Here is a 20739-nt window from a genome sequence, read left to right as displayed (position 1 = left end):
TTCATGTTCTCACTTATGTCTCTCAATCTTCCTTGTAGTTTTTTTTAGCACAAAATTAAGTTTGCTCCTGATGTAAATAAATAACGTTTACTTCTTTCTAAAGTGCATATGATTCCTGTAAAAACAGTGTCATGCAATGACCTAAAATTGAGGAGTACATTTAGAGATGAAATGAATCCAAACTTTAAAATACGTAATTTTCTTGCTTTAGGGTACGCATACACATATTAAAAAGTAGAAAATGAATGAGGTAGTCTGAGGCTTAATACGTGCAAGTAGCCTACTTACCATGGAATTGTTTTTGTAGAGCCATCTAAGTAATCGGAGACAAAAAGGTCAATATTATAATTGCTAGTAACATTTCCTGGTTCATATATACTGAGAGAATTAAGAGAATTAATGACAGAGCTAATATTTTTTAGTGTCATTCAATGCCAAATCCACACTCCTATTAAACTCCACACCATTGCTGAGATATTGTACAACTAAAGAGAGGAGGGGTGAGGAAGAGAGAAAGAATGCAATATTGTTACCACACTGACAATGAAAGTTTCAGCCAAATATAAAGTTTTTAAATGCTTATGCTTGTGGAAAGGCAGGTTGAATTAAAGGAGGATGAAAATGGACATGGAAAAATTGTGGAGATGATGAAAGGGCTTTATAGAATTATGGCACTTGTTTTCAAATCTTATTTTTATCAAACTGTCTTCCTTTTCTTCATACAAATGTGCTACTAAATTCAACTTATCAACCTTGATTGAGGCTGCTGGCTGGAGGTAGGGTTCACAAAGTTTGAAAGAGAAGATCAAGGTAAACAAGAGAAATTTTCCTAAGATAGTTGAGTAGGAATTGAGAGAGTATTCTGAGAAGATTGTGGAGTAGAAAGAACCAGGAGTCCATCTTCCCACCACGACAATGATTACATTAGCAGAATCTGTGACATGTACCTATTTAGAAACTATGGAGTCTATTGAAGGCTTGCAACTTCCAGGGGAAGAATTTAAAAGTAAATTGGAGTTATTTTTGGTCAGTGTCAGTTCTTAATACAGTAGCAGTTACCCATGCCCATCCCCAGCCCTGTGATAGTCAGCTGTATATGCATTCCAGGAACAGCCTATAGGACCCAGAGTGGGCAAAAAGCACCCTGTCTTCCAAGTACTGGGCATTCCAAGTACACTGGTCATTGATTGCTGCTTCTGATCATAGGAGTGCAGACAAAGAGACAGATGGTCATGGATTTTGCACCTCCCCTCATTGGTTCAAACCCCTTCTCTCCAGCTGAAGTGACTTCCAGGGGATTTAAAGGACTGGTGCCCCTGCTCCTTAATTTTCTCTCTCTCTCTTTTTTCTCTTTTGGGAGGCAGGCATTAAAGACTAGGACATCCAAAAACAATGACATATATGAGGAAAATTAGAAAGTAACTATGCATGCTGAGGAAAAGACTAAGATCAGAAAAACCTGAGAAGACCTCGAGTGTACACCTCACGTTGAACCTTGGCACAGAGAGAGCCTATAACAATTAAACAAACAAACAAAAAACCCAGGGAAGGGGGGAATTTGATTTCCAGAGTTACCACATCTCCTGCTTAGCTTGATCTTCTCTGTCTTTGTGAACCCCATCTCCAGCCAGCAGCCTCAACCAAGGTTAATATGTTGGATTTAGTGGCACATGTGTTTGAAGAAAAGGAAGATGGTTTTATAAAAAATAAGATTTGAAAACAAGTGCCATTGGATTCAAATGTCCAGTTTTCAACAAAAAATCACAAAGCATACAAAGAAACAGGAAAATTAGGCTCATTCAAAGAGAAAAAATCTTGGTAAATCTCAGAGTAGGGGGGAAAAGAGAAAAAGTAAATCAAAGATATCAACAGAAACTATTTCTGAAAAAGATCTGATGGTAGATCTACTAGCCAGAGACTTTAAAACAACTGTCTTAAGGATGCTCAAAGAACTAAAGGAGGATGTGGAGAAAGTTGAGGAAACCATGTATTTACAAAATGGAAATAACAATAAAGAGACAGAAAATCTAAAAAGAAGACAAAAAGAAATTCTGAAGGTGAAAAAACACGGTAACTAAAATGAAAAATTCACTAAAGGGAGTCAGAGACAGTTTTGAACAGACAGAAGAATGAGCAAACTTGAAGATAATGGAAATTACTGAGTCTGAGGAACCAAAAGAAAAAAAATAAGAAAAGCAAACAAATTCTAAGGGACCTGTTGGAACACCATCAAGTGGACCAATATACACATTGTGGGAGTTTTAGAAGGAGAAGAGAGACAGAAAGGACAGCAAGAATATTTGAAGAAATAATGGCTGAAAAATTCTCAAATTTGATGAAAGACATTAATATAAACATCCAGGAAGCTCAATGAACTCCAAGTAAGATTAACTCAAAAAAACCTACATTAAGACACATTATAATTAAACTTTCAAAAGCCTAACATGAAGAATCTAGTTCAAGTTGCTCACAAGTCTAAGGGTGAGACTCATATGCATACAGCCATAGCAGGATCACCCCAGCCTGAGCTTGAGTTGAGTCTATTGGGAAATTCATGGCACACTTGGGCATATTTGGTTAGCTAATGGGGATGGCTGCCTGTCTCACTTGTCTATTGCTGTGTAACAAGGTACTCTAAAACTTACTGCTTTAAAACAACAACAATAATTTATTTGCTCATGAAAGTGCAGTTTGGGTAGGGCAGATAAACAGGACCAGCTTGTCTCTGTTTTATGTGGCATCTGCTGGGGCTAGAAAGTCCACTATGACTTTACGTTTATGTCTGCCTCAGTTGGGATGGCTTGAACAGCTGAAGGCTGGTTTGATATCTCTATCTCCATGTGGTGTGGCATCTCCATATGGTTAGGTTGGGCTTTGATAAAGACTGTCTCCTTGACCAAACTTTAAACAGGCTCCTCTGAATCCTCTTCTCAACTAGGTCTTGACCTTGGCCCCAGTCTTCTCTTTGACCTGTCTAGCCCAACCTAGTTTTAGCAAGAATCCTGCTAAGTTTAGTGAGAATTTCCCTACCCTTGAAATCTAATCAGATTCCTCATCCCCCACCTTTAATGTAAAAGCCTTTGGCCTGCTTACAGCAAGAACCTGTTAAGTCAAGTTAGCAAGGATCACCCTATCCTTGATGTCTTCCCTTAGCAATTTTCCATCCACTTACCCCTTTGGCTATAAATCTCTAGCTGCTAATCCCTTTCCCCTATTGCAATACCCCAATTACCAAAGTCTTGAAAAAAGTCTTCATTACAGTTTTAACAAGTTTCCTGCAGATGGCAAAGTATAAGCTGCTAGGCTTTTTTAATGCCTGGTCTTGGAAGTCCCAGAAGATCATTTCTTCCACATCCTATTGGTCAAAGCAGTCACAGGACCAATTCAGATTCAAAGGAGGGGCAATAGATTTGTACTGCAAAAAAAGCACGTGGAATGGGAGATAGTGTGCCATTTTTGGAAATATGTTCTACCATTCTGTCAGAAGTCAATTCCACAGAACACTGAGAATTTACCCTAGGACAACTAAGAGTTATGTAGACCAGCTTGACCCAATGACAAAACTGTCACCATCTGGGGGAAAACTGTCAGAGCACAACATGGTGTTTGTCACTAAGATTTGTATGTGTTCCATATCCAGACCCTGGAGAATTCATATCTATATTTTGAGTTAGGAGAATAGGCTATCAGTAAAATCTGTTTTAATGAAACTATTTCATTAAAAATACCTTAAGGCATTTGAATACATACAGTACTGGTTTGGTAATCTTATGGGAAAATGTTAATACCCAAGTGGAGGACAGGTGTTCTTTCCACATCTAGGGGAATGCAGCGCAACTTCTGGACATCAAGAACTCCTGACAGTAGAGTCCCCACTTAGGCACCGTCCAGTTTCTGATGACAAGGGCCATTTTGGTGGATACAGTTGATTTGGACCCAGTATCCACTACATACTTTTTCTTTTTTTTTTTTTTGAGACAGAGTCTCGCTCTGTCATCCAGGGTGCAGGGCAGTGGCGTGATCTCAGCTCACTGCAGCCTCTGTCTCCCGGGTTCAAGCAATTCTCCTGCCTCAGCCTCCCAAGTAGCTGGGACTACAGGCATATGCCACCACACCCAGCTAATTCTTGTATTTTTAGTAGAGACAGGGTTTCACCATGTTGGCCAGAATGGTCTTGATCTCCTGACCTCGTGTTCCACCTGCCTTGGCCTCCTAAAGTGCTGGGATTACAGGCGTGAGCCACCACGCCTGGTCCAAGTTCCTTACATTATGGCTTGATTTCTGATGCAGCAAAGTGAGAGAAAATAAGTGATGGAGGAGAAGTAACAGTAAAAGAAAGAACATGTGAAAATTTGCTTGAAGGCTCAAGATTGAAAAGATTCAGGATTAAAAGAGCTATGGGAAAAAAGACAAACAGCTGGTCTTACGCTAGTAAAATTTCTGTATTGAAAGGCTTAAAATAAAACCCTATAAACACTCAAGTAGGAAATAAAAGTTATCTATATTGGAAGAAACCCGGAATGATACTGGAACTTCTTAGCAGTAGTAAATGCTAAAAACTAAAAGTTCTGAGGAAAAAGAATTGTGACCAAAATTGTGACCCAAATTATCCTTGTGTGAGGGCAAAATAAAACAATTTGAAAACAAGTATGGATTTTGAAAGTACCCTAATTTAGCTTTTCTGAAAAGATAATAATCATTTGAGGAAATACTCCAGCTAAGCCAAATTAACATACGGAATTGAAGAAAATCAAAGTCATGTAATATAGAACAGTGCTGAATACTGACATCTAATTTATACTTAGATTTAAATAATTATAGTTACTATGATGGTGAAGCTAATTACAATTGTAAAGAAAAGACCCTGAAAATTAAAAATGAGTGAATACTTTCACACTGGAATAGAGATTTTGCAAAGAATCTAGGGTTCCAACTAAAATAGTGTACATCTCTTTCTTGAATCATTTTAGCCACTGCATCATGGCCATATTACTTCACCTAGGACCTTGACCTCTCCATACTTTGCTTTCTCCTCCTTCCCTTTGTTCTCTTCCATCTCTCCTCCTCAGCCTTCCATTTCTGGACTACCCCATGAATTCCAGATTCTCGCCCCTCTTAAGCAAACCTATTAAATTTTCTCTAACTCTCCTCACAACTCACTCCAGGCTTGGCTTTACAGATTTCAAACTCATAAAGGTCCTCAGCTAAAGAAAAGGATCCTCTGAGAAACTTCCTTTCACAGAATCCACCTTTTTAAAAGGAAGTTGTGGTTTTATTATTTTTATTTTATTTTTTTTGAGACAGAGTTTCACTCTTGTTGCCCAAGCTGGAGTGCAATGACGTGATCTCGGCTCACCGCAACCTCCACCTCCTGGGTTCAAGTGATTCTCCTGCCTCAGCCTCCCGAGTAGCTGGGATTACAGGCATGGGCCACCACACCCGGCTAATTTTGTGTTTTTAGTAGAGACGGGGTTTCTCCATGTTGGTCAGGCTGGCCTCGAACTCCCGACCTCAGGTGATCTGTCCCACTCGGCCTCCCAAAGTGCTGGGATTACAGGTGTGAGCCACCGCTCCTGGCTATTATTTTTAAAATAGAGACAGGGGTCTCACTATGTTGCCCAAGCTGGTCTCGAACTCCTCGGCTCAAGCAGTCCTCCTGCCTTGGCCTCCCTAAATGCTAGGATTACAGGCATGAGCCACCATGCCCAGCTCAGAAGTTGTAGCTTTAAATAATAACTGCTCCTTGGTAGCAAATGTATGAAACAAAATTACAGGCCGGGCGCAGTGGCTCACGCCTGTAATCCCAGCACTTTGGGAGGCCAAGGTGGGTGGATCACCTGAGGTCAGGAGTTTGAGACCAGCCTGACCAACATGGTAAAATCCCGTCTCTACTAAAAATACAAAAAAATTAGCTGGGTGTGGTGGTGGATGCCTGTAATCCCAGCTACTCAGGAGGCTGAGGCAGGAGAATCACTTGAACCCGGGAGACAGAGGTTGCAGTGAGCTGAGATCCCACCACTGCACTCCAGCCTGGGCAACAGAGTGAGACTGTCTCAAAACAACAACAAATTACAAATGCAAAGAGAAATTAACAAAAACCATGGTAACAGTGAGGCTGCCAGTGTTTTACAGATGAATTAGTCTGTACAAAACAAAAGGAAGTTATTATTTATAGTACCAAATGTTGTCATCATGTTTCATGTTTGATGCCTTTTATCCAGAACTATACTGTCATAAATTTGCCTTTACTGTTTTCTTTGCATTTGCCTGTGCAAGGTGGTTGTACTTTTTATTGTATCCATTCTGAATCATTTAGACTGTTTTGTTAGTGGCTTATAGTTGGGAGATTTTATTTTATCCAATCTGATAGTGGCTATTTTATGTGTTTAATACAGTTATTTACTCTTATTCCATCATTTTATCCAATCTGATAGTGGCTATTTTATGTGTTTAATACATTTATTACTCTTATTCCATCATTTTATGCTTCACTGTGGCTAATTTAGCTGTTATCTTTCAGCTAGTGATTTGGAGGGAAAATTTTACTTAAATAAGATTTTCTGTTAGTTTCAAGTTACTTTAGGAACAAAGAGGGGTTAGAAGTTCACAAGTGTTCCCCAAACCGGGAAAAGTAGTTTACTTTTTTTAAACATTGACATTACCACTAAATTTAAAAATTGAATTTGTATTTTTTCCAAGTTAAAATAGTATCTATTGACACTGCCTACCTAAAATTCAAAACAGCATGTTTTAACCTATTCTTTTCCTTCTAACCCTTATTTCCCAGTTTGGGTTGAATAATCTTGAATTTAAGATGATTTAAATTACTAAGCATTTCATTGTTTCTCTTTTGAGTTATTTAAACATTCACATTGAGATTCATTATCAGGTTAACAACAATTATTTATACATTTATTCAAGTTTAAATATTTCATTGCTCAAACTTAATACCTTTCCATTTATCTTAATTACTGGGACAGCTGGAATACTGTAGTAGAACTATGTCATGGTTTCTGGCTCCCAAGCACTTTTGCAGTGTCTCTCATAGATTTGAGAAATTTATTTTTATGAATCCAGCCTCCTCAATGGAGAAACAAAAAAGTGAACTTTCCCAGGTGCTACAGGCATGTAACACATCCTCTGCCAACCACGTCCACCCAAGCAAGACTTCAATTCAGAAGCAAGCAGCGTGAAGTGAGTGCCACATGTAATCTTATTTTATGGCGATGGTGTCAGAGGATTCCAGCACTTAGGGGTAGCATCTAAGTCTTTACTGCAGTCTCACAGTATGGTTTGGATATTGTTTCCACTGTGTAGTTTCTAAGACTGACTTTCTAGTCCTCATACAGATCCTGTGAGCTACCTCATATTCTTTAAATAAACATCTTGTCATTTAGAGGTCTTGTTTTTAACTATAACAAGAATCCCAAAGGTTGATAAATGAAATGTTAGTATGGTTGGTTTCAGAATTCTTAGGTAATACTTCTATTCCCTTCCAAATGCTGCCATGTATTGTGTTCCATTGTTTTGTGGTGGTTTGTTCTTTGACATTTAGTATTACAGAGATATTTGATGCCAACTTTTTTTTTTTTTGAGGCAACCTATTCTTCTCTTCCCACTGATTTATTTATTTATTTATTTGTTTTTATTATTTATTTTTTCCCTCGTTCTGTCGTCCAGGCTGCAGTGCGGTGGTGAGATAGATCTTGGCTCACTGCAACCTCCCGCCACCTCCCGGGTTCAAGTGATTCTCCTGCCTCAGCCTTCTGAGCAGATGGGACTACAGGCGCGCGCCACCACACCCGACTAATTTTTTTATTTTCAGTAGAGACAGGGTTTCACCATGCTGGCCAGGATGGTCTTGATCTCTTGATCTCATTATCCACCTGCCTCGGCCTCCCAAAGTGTTGGGATTACAGGCGTGAGCCACCGCGCCTGGTCCCACTGATGTTTTTATAAAGTCTTATCTTGGAAATTTTAAAACTTACTGTATGTTTAAATATGGTTTTCTGTTAAAGTTACTTCAGGAACAAAGAGGGGTGAGAGGTTCACAAATGCTCCCCAAACCGGGAAAAGTAGAACAAGGTCTCAAAAATGGCAGGAACTGAGTGACTCCAGGAGCTAGGGACTCTTTTTTTGAGACAGGGTCTTATTTTGTCACCAAGGTTGGAGTGCAGTGGCGAGAACGATCCTCCCACCTCAGCCTCCTGAGTAGCTGGGACTACAGGCGTGTAGCCCCATGCCCAGCTAATTTTTAATTTTTTTGTAGAGATGAGGTCTCACTATGTTACCCCTACATTGGTCTTAAACTCCTGGGCTCAAGCAATCCCAAAGTGCTGGGATTACAGACGTGAGCCACTGAACCCAGCCCCCCTCCCCCTTTAAGAGACAGGGTCTTGCTTTGTCACCCAGGCTGGAGTGCTTACAGCTCACTGCAATCTTGAACTGACGGCCTCAAGCGATTCTTCCGCCTCAGACTCTGTGTAGCCGGGACTACAAGTATGCACCATCAGGCCCTATTTTTTTTTTTTTTTTTGTAGAGACAGGGTCTCGCTTTGTTGCCCAGGCTGGTCTTGAGCTTGTGATTCTTGCCTCTCACTCACTATGTGTCCTCCCAGTATCTGTTCGCTTTACCTTTCTCCACTAGGTGGCTTCCTCTTAGTTTAAGCTTCACGATGCCAGTCATAGTAATTTGAGCCTTAACTGTGCATGCTCTTTGAGTTCCAGCACTCAAGAACCAGCCAGAAATTTCCTTTGTGACTATTTCAAATTGATTGGCCTAATCATTTTTTTCTTTCCAAGCAGGGCTATACAAGTCTTTGGTCACTGACCAGCTGATGAGTCTCCTCTAGGTCAGATATAACTCTGGTACAAATAGCCAAGGTCAGGGAGAAAGACTGGGTACGTAGTTCAGTGACCAATGAATGAGGCTAAGGGTCTGGATTCCAAAAGGTGGTGTAGGTAGGGAAGTTAATGTTTGGCATTTTTTTCAATAGTTATTTTTCACTAATGCTGCTTTATATTCAATGTTCACCTTCACTGGCATACATTATGTTGAATATTTTTAATTATTCAAGAAAATAAGTGGATAGTCACAAATGTAGAGAAAGAATTATCCTGAATATCAGAGAAAAGAAAGTGTATTTAGCACCAAGAACAATATTATATACATAGAACGTACAGGTTGAAAAAAGCATCAATGGCCTAACAAAAAGCAGAATATACTTTTATAGATCTTAGACAGAGTTGTAAGAATGGCAGGAAAATGACCTGGGGTTTACAGGAGCCACAATCTATAGGTTTCAACATTACAAAGTAATTTTTAAATTTTAAGTCAGTGAAATATGAGGAAAGTACGCTTATTAGAAAGGAAAAAAATTATACACTCTATTTCAACCACCATGACTTTTGAAAAATAATTGTTTCATAAATTTTAATGATCTGACTACTCAGATGTTTCTTTAGCTATGGGCAATTTACTTTTTGCATTTCTGGTGCTCTGCTTTTTTCCTTAGATTCCAAGAAACCCTGGGATAACATATTCAGATATTGTGCAACTGGCTCCCATCCTCCTCAAGACATTCATCCTTTCATGTAATTAACCTGAGGCAACATGATTCATATTTTAATCAAGAAACATTTTACTGTACTTACAGTGCTATCTGATCCTTATGGGGCTTATCTTTGATTAATTCCTTTTCATTACCCTGGTAATCTGTAAAGTTGTCCTCAAATATCTTATTAGCTAATTATTGATCACTTCCACTGTATATTAAAAAACTGGATATTTTCATCTGAAATCAACCTTTTCTCATCTCAAATTTCCCTTTTCATAGTCTCTTTTAATCTTAATGAAAATTCAAATTAGATCTGTGCTGAAGTTACTGCTTTTTATAATGACAGTCTCAAAGGGAACATTAACTGATCCTTCAAACATAATCACGGTCTTTAGAATTACTTGTTCGTTCATGTCTGCTGTCAGGAATTGAGATGAGCATTATCAAATTGGATGGCTCAATATTGAAATCTTTTATGCCTAGGGGAAGTCTTTTATCTGTTGGTATACTTTGTCAGATTAAGGGTCCAGTTGTTGGGAGGAATCGCTAGAGCTGAAGGCAACCACTCAAGGAGCTTCACTGTGATAACTTAGGGCAGTAATTCTCAAAAGTGTGGTCTCCAGACCAGCAGCACTAGCCTCACCTTTGAACTTGCTAGGTATGCAAGTTCTTGGGACCCATTTCAAACCTCCTGAATCAAACTGGGGATATGGCCCAGCTATGTCTTGGTAAGCACTCCTTTGAAGTGCTTTACGATAGGTAACTCTCCCTCCCCCACTCCTCTCTAAACAGGCATCGTAACTCTTGACTAATTCCCAACACTGGGCTTAGTACGCCATTTGTTAACAAGCATAAACTGGGAATATTTGGCCTGCTATCGATTATAGCAGCACCCTGTGAACATCTATAATTAGAATTGAGATTTGCCCCTTTACTAATTCAGAACCACTATCTCTAATAGAGGGCCTCATCCAGCAGTCTTTACTTCAATGGGTAGTGTAGACTGGCCCTTCTCCCAGTGTTGCCTACAAAAATTCCACTTTTCTGGCATGTGGAATGAACTCTTCATTTTCAGCATTTATATTTTCTTCCTTATTTGAATTAAAAGGCAAGTTTATCTAATTGACTAACATCCATCTCTTTCCATAGAAGTACTTGAAGTGGTTTGCAAAAACTGGCAAGCATTAATTCAGAAAATTAGAAATGGAAAATCAAAAAATGAAAGGAAACCAGTATGACCTATATGCATGTATCTCCATTGTTTATGGAAGCCTTGGAGAACAACAGAAGTAGATCGCATTCATAGACAATTTCAGATAACATGTGGCAAAAATTTAAAGGTCAATCATTTCAAAGGTAGTAAATTGAAGTGTTTACAAAGTGGTGCAGTAGACACAGTACAGGCATTGGAGTCAAATACCTTAGCTCAAGTCATAGCACTTTTATTTACTGGCATTTTAGCTTTAAAAAAATCATTCTCATTACCTGGAAGTTATAAACACAGGTACGGGGTAGATAATTAACTACTTGATGTGATTTTCAAGGCACCAGGTAGGTGTATTCACTCCTCTCTTATCTCCTTTTCTGAGTGTCCCACCATGCTTAAAAAGGTTTTCCCTCCCCAAATAGAGTGTATGAATCTTATCACTAAAAATAAATTTTCATTTATTCAACAAATATGTGTGCATGTATCATCACAGTCACCGTCTGATCTTTTAGAACAAATCAGGGAAGATATATTAAGTAAATTATCTTAGTTAATAAGTGTCAGTTTATTTTCCTTCAGGAAGGAAGACTTCCCTCCATTGTATAAGGGAACACTTAACATGTACCCCAGAACTGCACCTACCAGAAACAAAGTTTCCTTAACAGGCAGGGATTTTAAAATATACTTCTGAATATCTTAATCGTATTAAATCTACCTCTAAAGTTCCATGTAATTTGAATTTTCTGAGCATGGCAAAGTGCTGATTATACTTCACTGCTGAAATTTTGCCCTAACATACAGGGTGATAAAAAGTGTTCATGTCAGACCCAGCTGCAACAAGATGAAGGGGCAAGACAGTTTACATTGTAAAGCTTTGAAGAGACTGCAATGTCTAAGAATCAATTTCAAGTACAGAATTCTATAATATTAAGAAAAAGGAAATTATGTGGGCCTATTATGTTCAACGCTTAGTCTGTGCTAGGCTGTTTACATTGCTATTATATGAATTTACTTTTACTGAGCTCCAGTGAAGTAAGAAAAAAAAGTTTAAGTGGAAAAATATTAAAAATCAAGATGAGCTAATCACATAAAAGAAATTTCAGGAATGGATAAGTAAGTGCCAATGCATGGAATGGTTAAGTGGCAACAGTCTTCTTCAATTGTTTTTATTACAGTAAGAGGAATTTTACTCTTAATGCATAGAAGCTGAAGAAAAAATTTATATAAGCTTTTAAAAGAGGCCTTTTAAACAATTATTAATACAAATGTGAAACAAGACCCTTCAAACAAATACCAATTTCAGTTAATAGTTTACATACAGCAATAATTTATTCTGAAATGTTCATTTAGTTTCTGTTGAGACACAATTCATGTCTCATTAATAAAAGAGCAGCCATCTCACCTCAAATACCAGAATATACAACAAATTACAGCATAGCAAAAATTCTACCTACTTTCAGATAAAATCTAGTTCAGGTAAAATAGTTTCATTCAATGTTTTACAGTTACACAGATTTTTGTTTTGTTTGGAGCACAAAATAGTGTAAATTATTACACTGTAGCTAGCTCTATGCACATCATGTGACCACATAACTGTTAATCATTACTTCTGAAATTGAACCATCAGTTTCATTCATGCAGTAAAGCAAAGCAGGCTGGGTAAACTTGTTCATCGGGAACCATATTACTGTGAATTTCACAGCCACATGATTAATTATGATGTTAGATGGACTCACAAGGACAAAAACATTTTCTTTTTTTGCATAAATACCAATTTTTCCCTGATGTAAGTTTAGTCAGTTTATAATCTAGAAATGATTGATAACAGCAATATATCATATTTTCTATCTGTAGTGTTATTTTAAGACAAGCAATAATTAAAGGAAGTTGGCATGGGATGCTACTTTAAATACACGTAAAACATACTGTACAAACATACTTGGCTTTACTACTTTTTTCCTAACCATCAAGAGTGCCTCCCAAAATAAGACCAGTGAAGACAAAGTATACTATCAAATATGGCTTCCAGAACAAAAACCCTCTAACAAGAATCAAACCTATTTACAAAATTTTTCAGTCTTTTAAAGTTTCATTTGAAACAAAATGTCTATATAGCAGTTGTACTTAACATATAATTTTCTTAGTTTCATTCTTCCACTCTTTTAAACGGATGTCACAAGGTAAGACCCAGAATGGCGCTTAGGACTTTGGGTTCCACTGGATTCTGTGCTGTCAGTTTTGGAATCTCGCTTCTTTGTGTTGTTATTCACTGGAGTTGGGATCTGAGATGGCCGAGCTGAAGTGCTATCTGCGCTGCTTTTCCTAGGGCTTGGGTTGTAATTAAAAGGAGTCACTCTGGCAGCAACAGTCCCACTAGGTGAACTGTGTTTGCTTGAGCTGCTAGAACTGAATGGGGTACGTTCCACTATAGAACTTTCATTAGTCTCTGATACAGGGACAGGATTATTTTGTCCTGGTTTTGTCTCAGTTCCTTTTTGGTCAGGGGCATCTACCTGAATAAAGGAGTTCAGGCGATTTTCCAAACCCACAGTACGCATGGGAACACTGCCATTACCCACATTTTGTTTTGCCTGATTATCTTTTGAATCTTTAATGTTTGGATTTCCCTTTTCTGAAACACTGTCAATCACCGGGGGAGTATTACCTGTGGGAGATCTTCCAGATCTAGGATTGTTAATGGGACAGTCCTCAATTCTCACCCAAACATCCTCTGTTTTAGAAACAGCAGGTGCCATTTGATAAATTAGAGTCTTTGATTCAGCACCATTTGTAGCACCTGAGGAAACCGTCTGAGAAGTACTATTTGTGGGAGAAATTTCATTTTCTTTTATTTTTCTCCATGTTCCTTTTGCAGATACTTGGTTTTCTTTACTTTGTTTGGTTCCTGAAATAGAGTTCACATGTTTTTCATCCTCACTTTTTGCTTTTTCACTGGATTCTGATGAGGCAGAAAGAATTGAAGATGAACTTCCAGTTCTTCTCCAAGTGCTTACTCGAGGAAGGGATGATGAATGTTTGCTGTGCTCACGTTTCCAGGTTCCTGACCTATTGATTGGAAGTCTAGAAGGACTTTCAGAATGAGACCGTGCAATATCATGGCGCTTTGCTGGTCTTCCATCATTATACTCTATAGTGGGACTGAGATTAGGTGGGAGTTTTCGCCATCCACCAGCCTGAACAGATGAATGTGTGGATAGAGACATATCAGGAAGGGAAGGACTTAAAACTGGAGTTTGTGCCTGGGACCTAGTGGGAGAAGCTGGTCTAGACGATGGAGAAAGAGATTCAAATGAAGCAGATTCCTCCAATTTTCTTCTTAAGGTTGGGCTTGGAGCTTCTTTGATGAAAGTTGACTGGCGTACTAATACAGGTCTTTCTGATCTATCAGATTCACTTCCACTTGATTTAGTTGAAGACATTCTAGAAAGTTCTACCTTTTTATTGGCTCCATTACCATTATTCATCTGATTTAGTCCTTTGGAGGCAGACTCACTTCTTGGAATACTACTGGCATTCTTGGATAAACCTGTTTGTTTGGTAAGGTTCTGTTGGCTCATCTGTCTACCTGGAGACGTATATGACATTTTTCCAGAACCTGAGGACTTAGTTGAAGCAGTACTAGGGGATGATGTCCTTGGAAGTTGAGATAATTTGTTAGGAGGACTTATTCCATTTCTACCAGGGGAAATTGAGTTTCGGCCAGGAGACTGCATAGGTCTACTTAATGGTTGCTGGGCAGGTCTTGAAGGGGTTGAATCTCTAGATCCTGATCTAGAAGGTGCTTTACTTGACCCACCTATTTGGGATGTCTGTCTGGCAACAGGGCTTAATTCTGATTTTACAGATGGCTTGGCTCCTCTAGGAGAAGTGGTGGCCGTTTGACCTTCACTAGGGCTTTTGGAGGCTGGAGTCTTAAGGGGTGGGCCTTTTTTAGAAACAGGACTTGTACTTGAGGAGCTATTTCGAACTCCTGGAATATGAATCATTGTCCTGCCTCGAGAGATTGAAGGCATGTTTGCTTGAAGGGGCTGTTTCATTTGGCCTGAAATTTCTGAATTAGATCGAACTTTTCCAGTAATCAAACTTTTATAAACTTTTTTTCCTCCTTTGATTCCTTTACTTTCAGATTCTATCTTTTTAGTTTCCAATGTACTTTTCTCCCCTGGTTTTAGAATTCGTGGGCCTTTATTACTTGTAAAGGGTTTTTCTTCTTGATCAGGTGTAAGATGAAATGGTGATCCCAGAGAGATTCCTGATTTCAGGGAAAGGATGGAATCTGAATCAGACGAAGCTTGTCTAGATAAACATGCAGCAGCAGCAGCTTGATGTAAACTACTTACTATGGAATTTGCACCTTCCTGAATAGCTTTCCAATCAAAATTTTCTGAATCAGGGGATAGACCATGTTCTGAATCTGGTCTCTGTATATCTTTCAAATCAAGTGTCAGATCTTCAGCTAATATGCCACCCATATTTCTGGGACTATGTTTTTCATTATCACCCTTGAGTCTTGAAGGCTTTTTCTTTTTTGGCATTGCGGAGCTTATACATTCCTGCAACAGGTCATCTTCAGAGTCAATACTAAGAGAACTGAGAGAACTGTTTCTTGAGAAACAAACTGGGGTATCTTCAACATGAAACGATTTAGGAGCATAGCCTGCTGCTTGAGGTTTACTTGGTTCTCCCTGTGAGTCAGGGGGTTCAGTCTCTTTGACAGGTTCATTTTCTTTATTGTTGTTGTTTTCTTGGTCAATGTCACTGAGAGAACTCAGAGAGGAATTATGAGAAAAGCAAACTGGAGTATTTTCAATAGCAAAATTCTGTAACTTTTCATCAGTTGCTGCCCCTCTGTCTGGTATGTCTTTGGATGACTGGGGAAAAGTGGATTGTTTCTGAAGTATGGGTTTAGGCTGACCTCGATTTATTGGCTGCTTTGCAATAGCTTGTGTCTTATTAGCTGATTGTTGGTTGGAGGTTAGTTCTGTGTGGCTGGTAACTTTAGCTTCTGATTCCTTATTTTCTTTTGCCTTTCTTAATTCAGCCTTTTCCCTGGAAAGGTCAACATCATCATCATCAAAATCTAGAGAACTCAAAGAATCATTTCGTGAAAAACAGTAAGGAGTTCCTTCAATAGGTGTGTAATGATGAGGTGAATCAAAAGCAAAACTTCCTCTGACTCTATCTTCATTATTTGGGACCTTATCATTGAAGTCCTTGGAATTATTTTTCAAATTCTGTTTCTTTGAATCTTTGTTGTCTGGGAAAACTCTCTCAGCATTTAAATTATTTTTTGAGTCTGCATTTTTTCTTACACGTGTCCTATATTCAGTATTTTGTGGTATAGGTTTTACTGGTGAAGTTGGTTTCTTTTTCTTACCATCTAACTGATTTTTGTTGGGTGCAGATGAAGACGCAGATGCTTGCTGGACCTGGTCCATTATCTTTTTCACACGGAAAGGCTTGTGACTTTTCCCTTTGGGCATAGCGGAATTAATGCATTCTGCAAGAATATCACCTTCCTCTGCTTTATTGTCATCCAATTCAGGTATGGTTACAGATGAGGTTTTTCCTCCTTGAGCCTCATCTGTACTTCTGCCTTCTGTAGGAATGGTATCTCGTTTTTCAAATTCACCTGACTGTGCCCCTCCTCTAACTCCTTCTCCAACAGCTAACTCATTTGGAGGGGATTCGATTGTTAGATCACTTAGAGATGTAGCTGTGGAAAAGTTTATAGGTGTCCCTTCTACACAATACACCCGTGGCATATCATCTCCCGGTGTAAAACTAACATGCTTTTGGGGTTGCAACCTGTTTTGTGATGGTAGAAGTTTGTACACAGGCAGCTGACTTGGTTTCCTTGCCACAGGTGGAGGTAATTTTGAAGCAGTCTGGGCTGGCTTTTTTGCTTTACGTGATGACTTTGTTGGCATGGCAGAAATAATACATTCTTCTAGTATTTCAATATCATCATCATCTGAATCATCTAATAGGTCCTTTTCAGAATCAATAGTTTTTTCTGCCTCTTTCTCTTGGTTTTCATTTGATTCTTTAGGCTGCTCTGATTCTGTTTCATTCCCATTGTCATTTTCCTGAACTGGAGGCATTATTCTTAATTCCACATCTTTCTGTATAAACGGCTCATCCAGGCTCAGAGCACTCAGGCTGGATGAACAAGAAAATCCATCTGGAGTACTTTCTGTGGCAAAATGTAATAAAGTATCAGCATCTGGAAGAACCTGGACCCTCTGAACTGCAGCATTTACTGCAGCTTGCTTAGGTCCACTCTCTCTCTTTTCAGCAGTAGGTGCTTTATTTTTAGGTACTTCTCGCTTGGTTTGAGCTGTTTGAGGAGGTGGTGGAGGGGTTTTACTTCTGCTTGGTGGCATGGTTTGTCCAGGGCTATCTGGAAGATCACTGGGGCTTATAATGCCACTTACCATTCCACTGCATGGTTCACTCTGAACGGAGCTGGCAATTGAACGACTCTCAAAACTATCAAGTGAACTGACAGAAGTACATCTGCTAAACATGAGTGGAGTCTCCTGAACATAGTGTTCAGGTGGACTTTTGGGTGTCTGAGCACCACTTTTGGAGGGAGATTTCGCTCCTGAAGAAAATTCAACAGCTTTGTGCCTGGCTGATTCTGAAGATAAATTAGAACCCTGCAGTCTGCTGGATTTGGTTCTAGTGTGCTGCGACACTGCTGGAACTTCGCTCACAGGATCTTCAGTTGACCTAGTTACAATCTTTTCTTTTATTTCTGCTATTTGCAGGGTATTAGCAGAATCTGCTTCCTGTGTCGTCTGACCACATCCTATTTCATCTTCAGCTGATGACAAAGATGATAATGAACTACATCTTGAAAAACATATTGGAGTATCTTCTACACAATAAGTCTGTATTGTTTCTTGGTTAATAGAAGAAACTTTGCAAGTGGCAGCCTTTTGAGTCTGACCACTTCTACTCTGTGCAGAACTTGGATGGAGCTGATTCTGCCTCTTGGCATTAGATGAAGGTGTGGATGTATTCTCACTGCTTGAAGACATATGTTCAGTTTTAGTACTTTGTCCAGACGAACTCTTTGAGAATGAAAATGACTGTTTCTGTGAAGAAGGAATATCTGTGGTATATTTTAAACTATAATCAATAGGCTGATCCACATGATGTTTCTCTTCATTATATTTTATGCTATAATTTGTTGGTCTCTCTTCTTCTTCATGCTGTTCTTCTTCAGAGTAACGTTCACTATAGTTGGTAGGCTTATCATCTTCATAGTCATCTTGACACAAAGACTGGCTTACATTTTGATTAATTCCATGATTAGAACCCACTCGATTTGTTTCTGAACCATTGGCTCCCCGTGACCTGTATGGAGAAACACATTCCTGCTGTCCAAAATGTGGTTGGAACTTGAGGTGTTTATCATCAGTGCTCTCAGTATAAACAGGATAAGTTGTACTTTGATTCCTTGATTGTCTTTGCTCACTTTGTTTTATTTCATCTTCTATTATGTGTTTGGGTCTTGCCCATCTTTCATTCTGTGAAGGACTTTGCCTTCCAGAGTTCAACTGCTCATCTGAATATTTAAGACTATAATTTATTGGTGTATCTAGTTCTCCATCATTATCATCCATATGATTTGCACTATGTATTTTATGGGCTAGGTCGGCTGGGTATTGACCATAACTGCAAAACTTACTTTCATCATCTTCAGAATAGGATTCAATTGAGGGTTTCATTTGACCTCTTTTACCATAACCATCACTACTACTGACACTATTTAAACTATCATTTGAAGATCTCTTGTATTCTAATTTGGCATAAGGCATAGAACATGTCCTATTTGAATTTTCTGACTTAGTGAAATTGTAAGTGTTTGAATGTGTATGGGCAGCAGAGCTTCTTCTAAGTGCATTTCTCTCATCTGTCACACAATGTAATTCAGTGGTGGACCCAGAACTTCTGTCTTCCTGAGAGGTATGAATGGCTGACACTTCTTCCATGACTTTGGCAATCTGGGCTGCAGTGGTGGAGATCTGCAAACCTCGCTTTGAAGAGGTTCCTGGATTTTCTGTTGCTGGATGGTAGTTGCCTAGACCAATTCCTCGTTCTCTCTCCAAACTTCTATCTTTTTCAGAACGAGAACTATCTAAGCTTCCTCTTGATGAAGAGGAGCTGGGTAACACTGTAGTATTCAAATATGGTGAAAGGACAGTCATGTTGCCAGTATTAAAATTGTCTGACCTATTATCATCATGTCGATTGGTGTCAAAAACATAATCACCATAGAGACTTTGCTTGTGTCTTTGCTTACTACGATGAGATGCCTTGGGACTTAAATTGTCTATATTGTCAAAAGTTTCTGATAAATGCTGAGCATCTAATTCTGCTTCTAGGGCTTTTTGTTTCCTAACATGAAGAGATGGCAAGCTTGAGCCAGGAGACATAATATTGGCATCCTTGTACTTCGCAGGCCTATTTGCCATGAGATTCCTTAAAGCTGCAGCACTTCCCATAGCAATCATTTTGTGCTTTGAATGAATGAGGTTCTTGAGCATGCTAACTGCCCCCATGTCCCATAATGCTTCCTGGTCTTTAGGGTTTCTTGCTGAGAGATTCCACAAAGTTCCACATGCATTACTGACTATTGTCAAACTATGAGATTTTAAGTGTTGTAATAAAGTTTGTAGACAGTTGTTCTCTCTTAGGATTTGCCTGAAATAAAATCAAGAGATCACAAAATTAAGGTCAAAATGTGTATGCAGTAACAACAAATAAAAGGATAGAAGACAATAGGCATAATATGATTGTACCAATTATCCTATAAATTCCAAGTATTCCACATCTCCTTTTGTTCTTTCTTATTTCATGTAATGTTTACTGTTTTAAAGTACTAATCTGTCACACTAAAAAAAGTAAAGGTGTTATTTTTTGTCAATTCTACATTTCCTATTCTGACCCAATAGCTTAAAACATCTGCAGGGGGTGGGGCACATACATTTACTCTATTCATATAGTCTCCCAATTTAAAAACTATAAATATATCATGAAATCCTATGTTGCATAGGAATTTTGGGGTAATTTAATCTGTGGTTGGGTGCCACTCTGATATTGATATTGAGATATCTTGGAAGAGGTAGATAGAATTGATTGAAGATCTTTCTGCAGTCAGTGCACATTACAAGCTCTTAGATTAGCACACTTACTTTTTAGAGTAATCTCTGTATCTCTGGCTTGATTTTGTGATACTGCCATCCCTCTTACAAGTGCTCTTGGCCGGACACAGTGGCTCATGCCTGTAATCCCAGCACTTTGGGAGGCTGAGGCAGGTGGATCACCTGAGATTAGGAGATCAAGACCAGCCTGGCCAACATGGTGAAACCCTGTCTCTACTAAAAATACAAAAATTAGCCAGGTGTGGTGGTGCATGCCTGTAGTCCCAGCTACTCAGGAGGCTGAGCCAGGAGAATCACTTGGGAGGCAGAGGTTGCAGTGAGCCGAGATCACACCACTGCACTCCAGCCTGGACAACAGAGTGAGAATCCATCTCAAAAAAAAAAAAAAAAAAAGAAAAGAAAACCTGCTCTTTGGCAGACTGTGTGCTTATTATTTTTAAAAAATCAAGTAAATTAAAGTTTTTGAAACATTTAAGGCATATAAAAACAAGGAGTGAGAATCAGCATAATGAACTCTGGACATCAAAGAGCAACAGCTTGTTTAATGCAGGCAAACTGAAGATTAATGACAGCATATTAAGCTTTAGTGGGCTTTAAAACTGATTGATTGGCAAGGGTACACAATAAGCTTCAACATGGTCGTCTTCTCTTAGCAGTCCAGTAGGAGAAAGGGAGACTAGGCTCGTAGTTTCTGCATCACAGACTTAAAAAATGAATAAGCTATAAAAAATAACCATATTTTTGGCTAGGTGCGGTAGCCCATGCCTATAATCCCAGC

General features: G+C 38.8%; 1 protein-coding gene across 17 annotated transcripts in view; it reads right to left on the bottom strand.

Moving 5' to 3' along the window:
- Positions 1-10974: 10974 nt before the first annotated feature.
- Positions 10975-20739, bottom strand: part of APC (APC regulator of WNT signaling pathway) — a 140455-nt gene continuing 130690 nt past the window's right edge. For all 17 annotated transcript variants that reach the window (XM_054555816.2, XM_054555817.2, XM_054555823.2 and 14 more), the window contains one exon: positions 10975-19500. In XM_054555816.2, coding sequence (XP_054411791.1) covers positions 12927-19500 — 6574 coding nt within the window. In that variant the 3' untranslated portion in view covers positions 10975-12926. The remainder of the gene's footprint in view (positions 19501-20739) is intronic.

This window comes from Pongo abelii, chromosome 4 (assembly GCF_028885655.2).
Source record: "Pongo abelii isolate AG06213 chromosome 4, NHGRI_mPonAbe1-v2.0_pri, whole genome shotgun sequence".
In the NCBI taxonomy this organism is placed as follows: domain Eukaryota; kingdom Metazoa; phylum Chordata; class Mammalia; order Primates; family Hominidae; genus Pongo; species Pongo abelii.
This window is presented reverse-complemented; position numbering and strand designations above follow the sequence as displayed.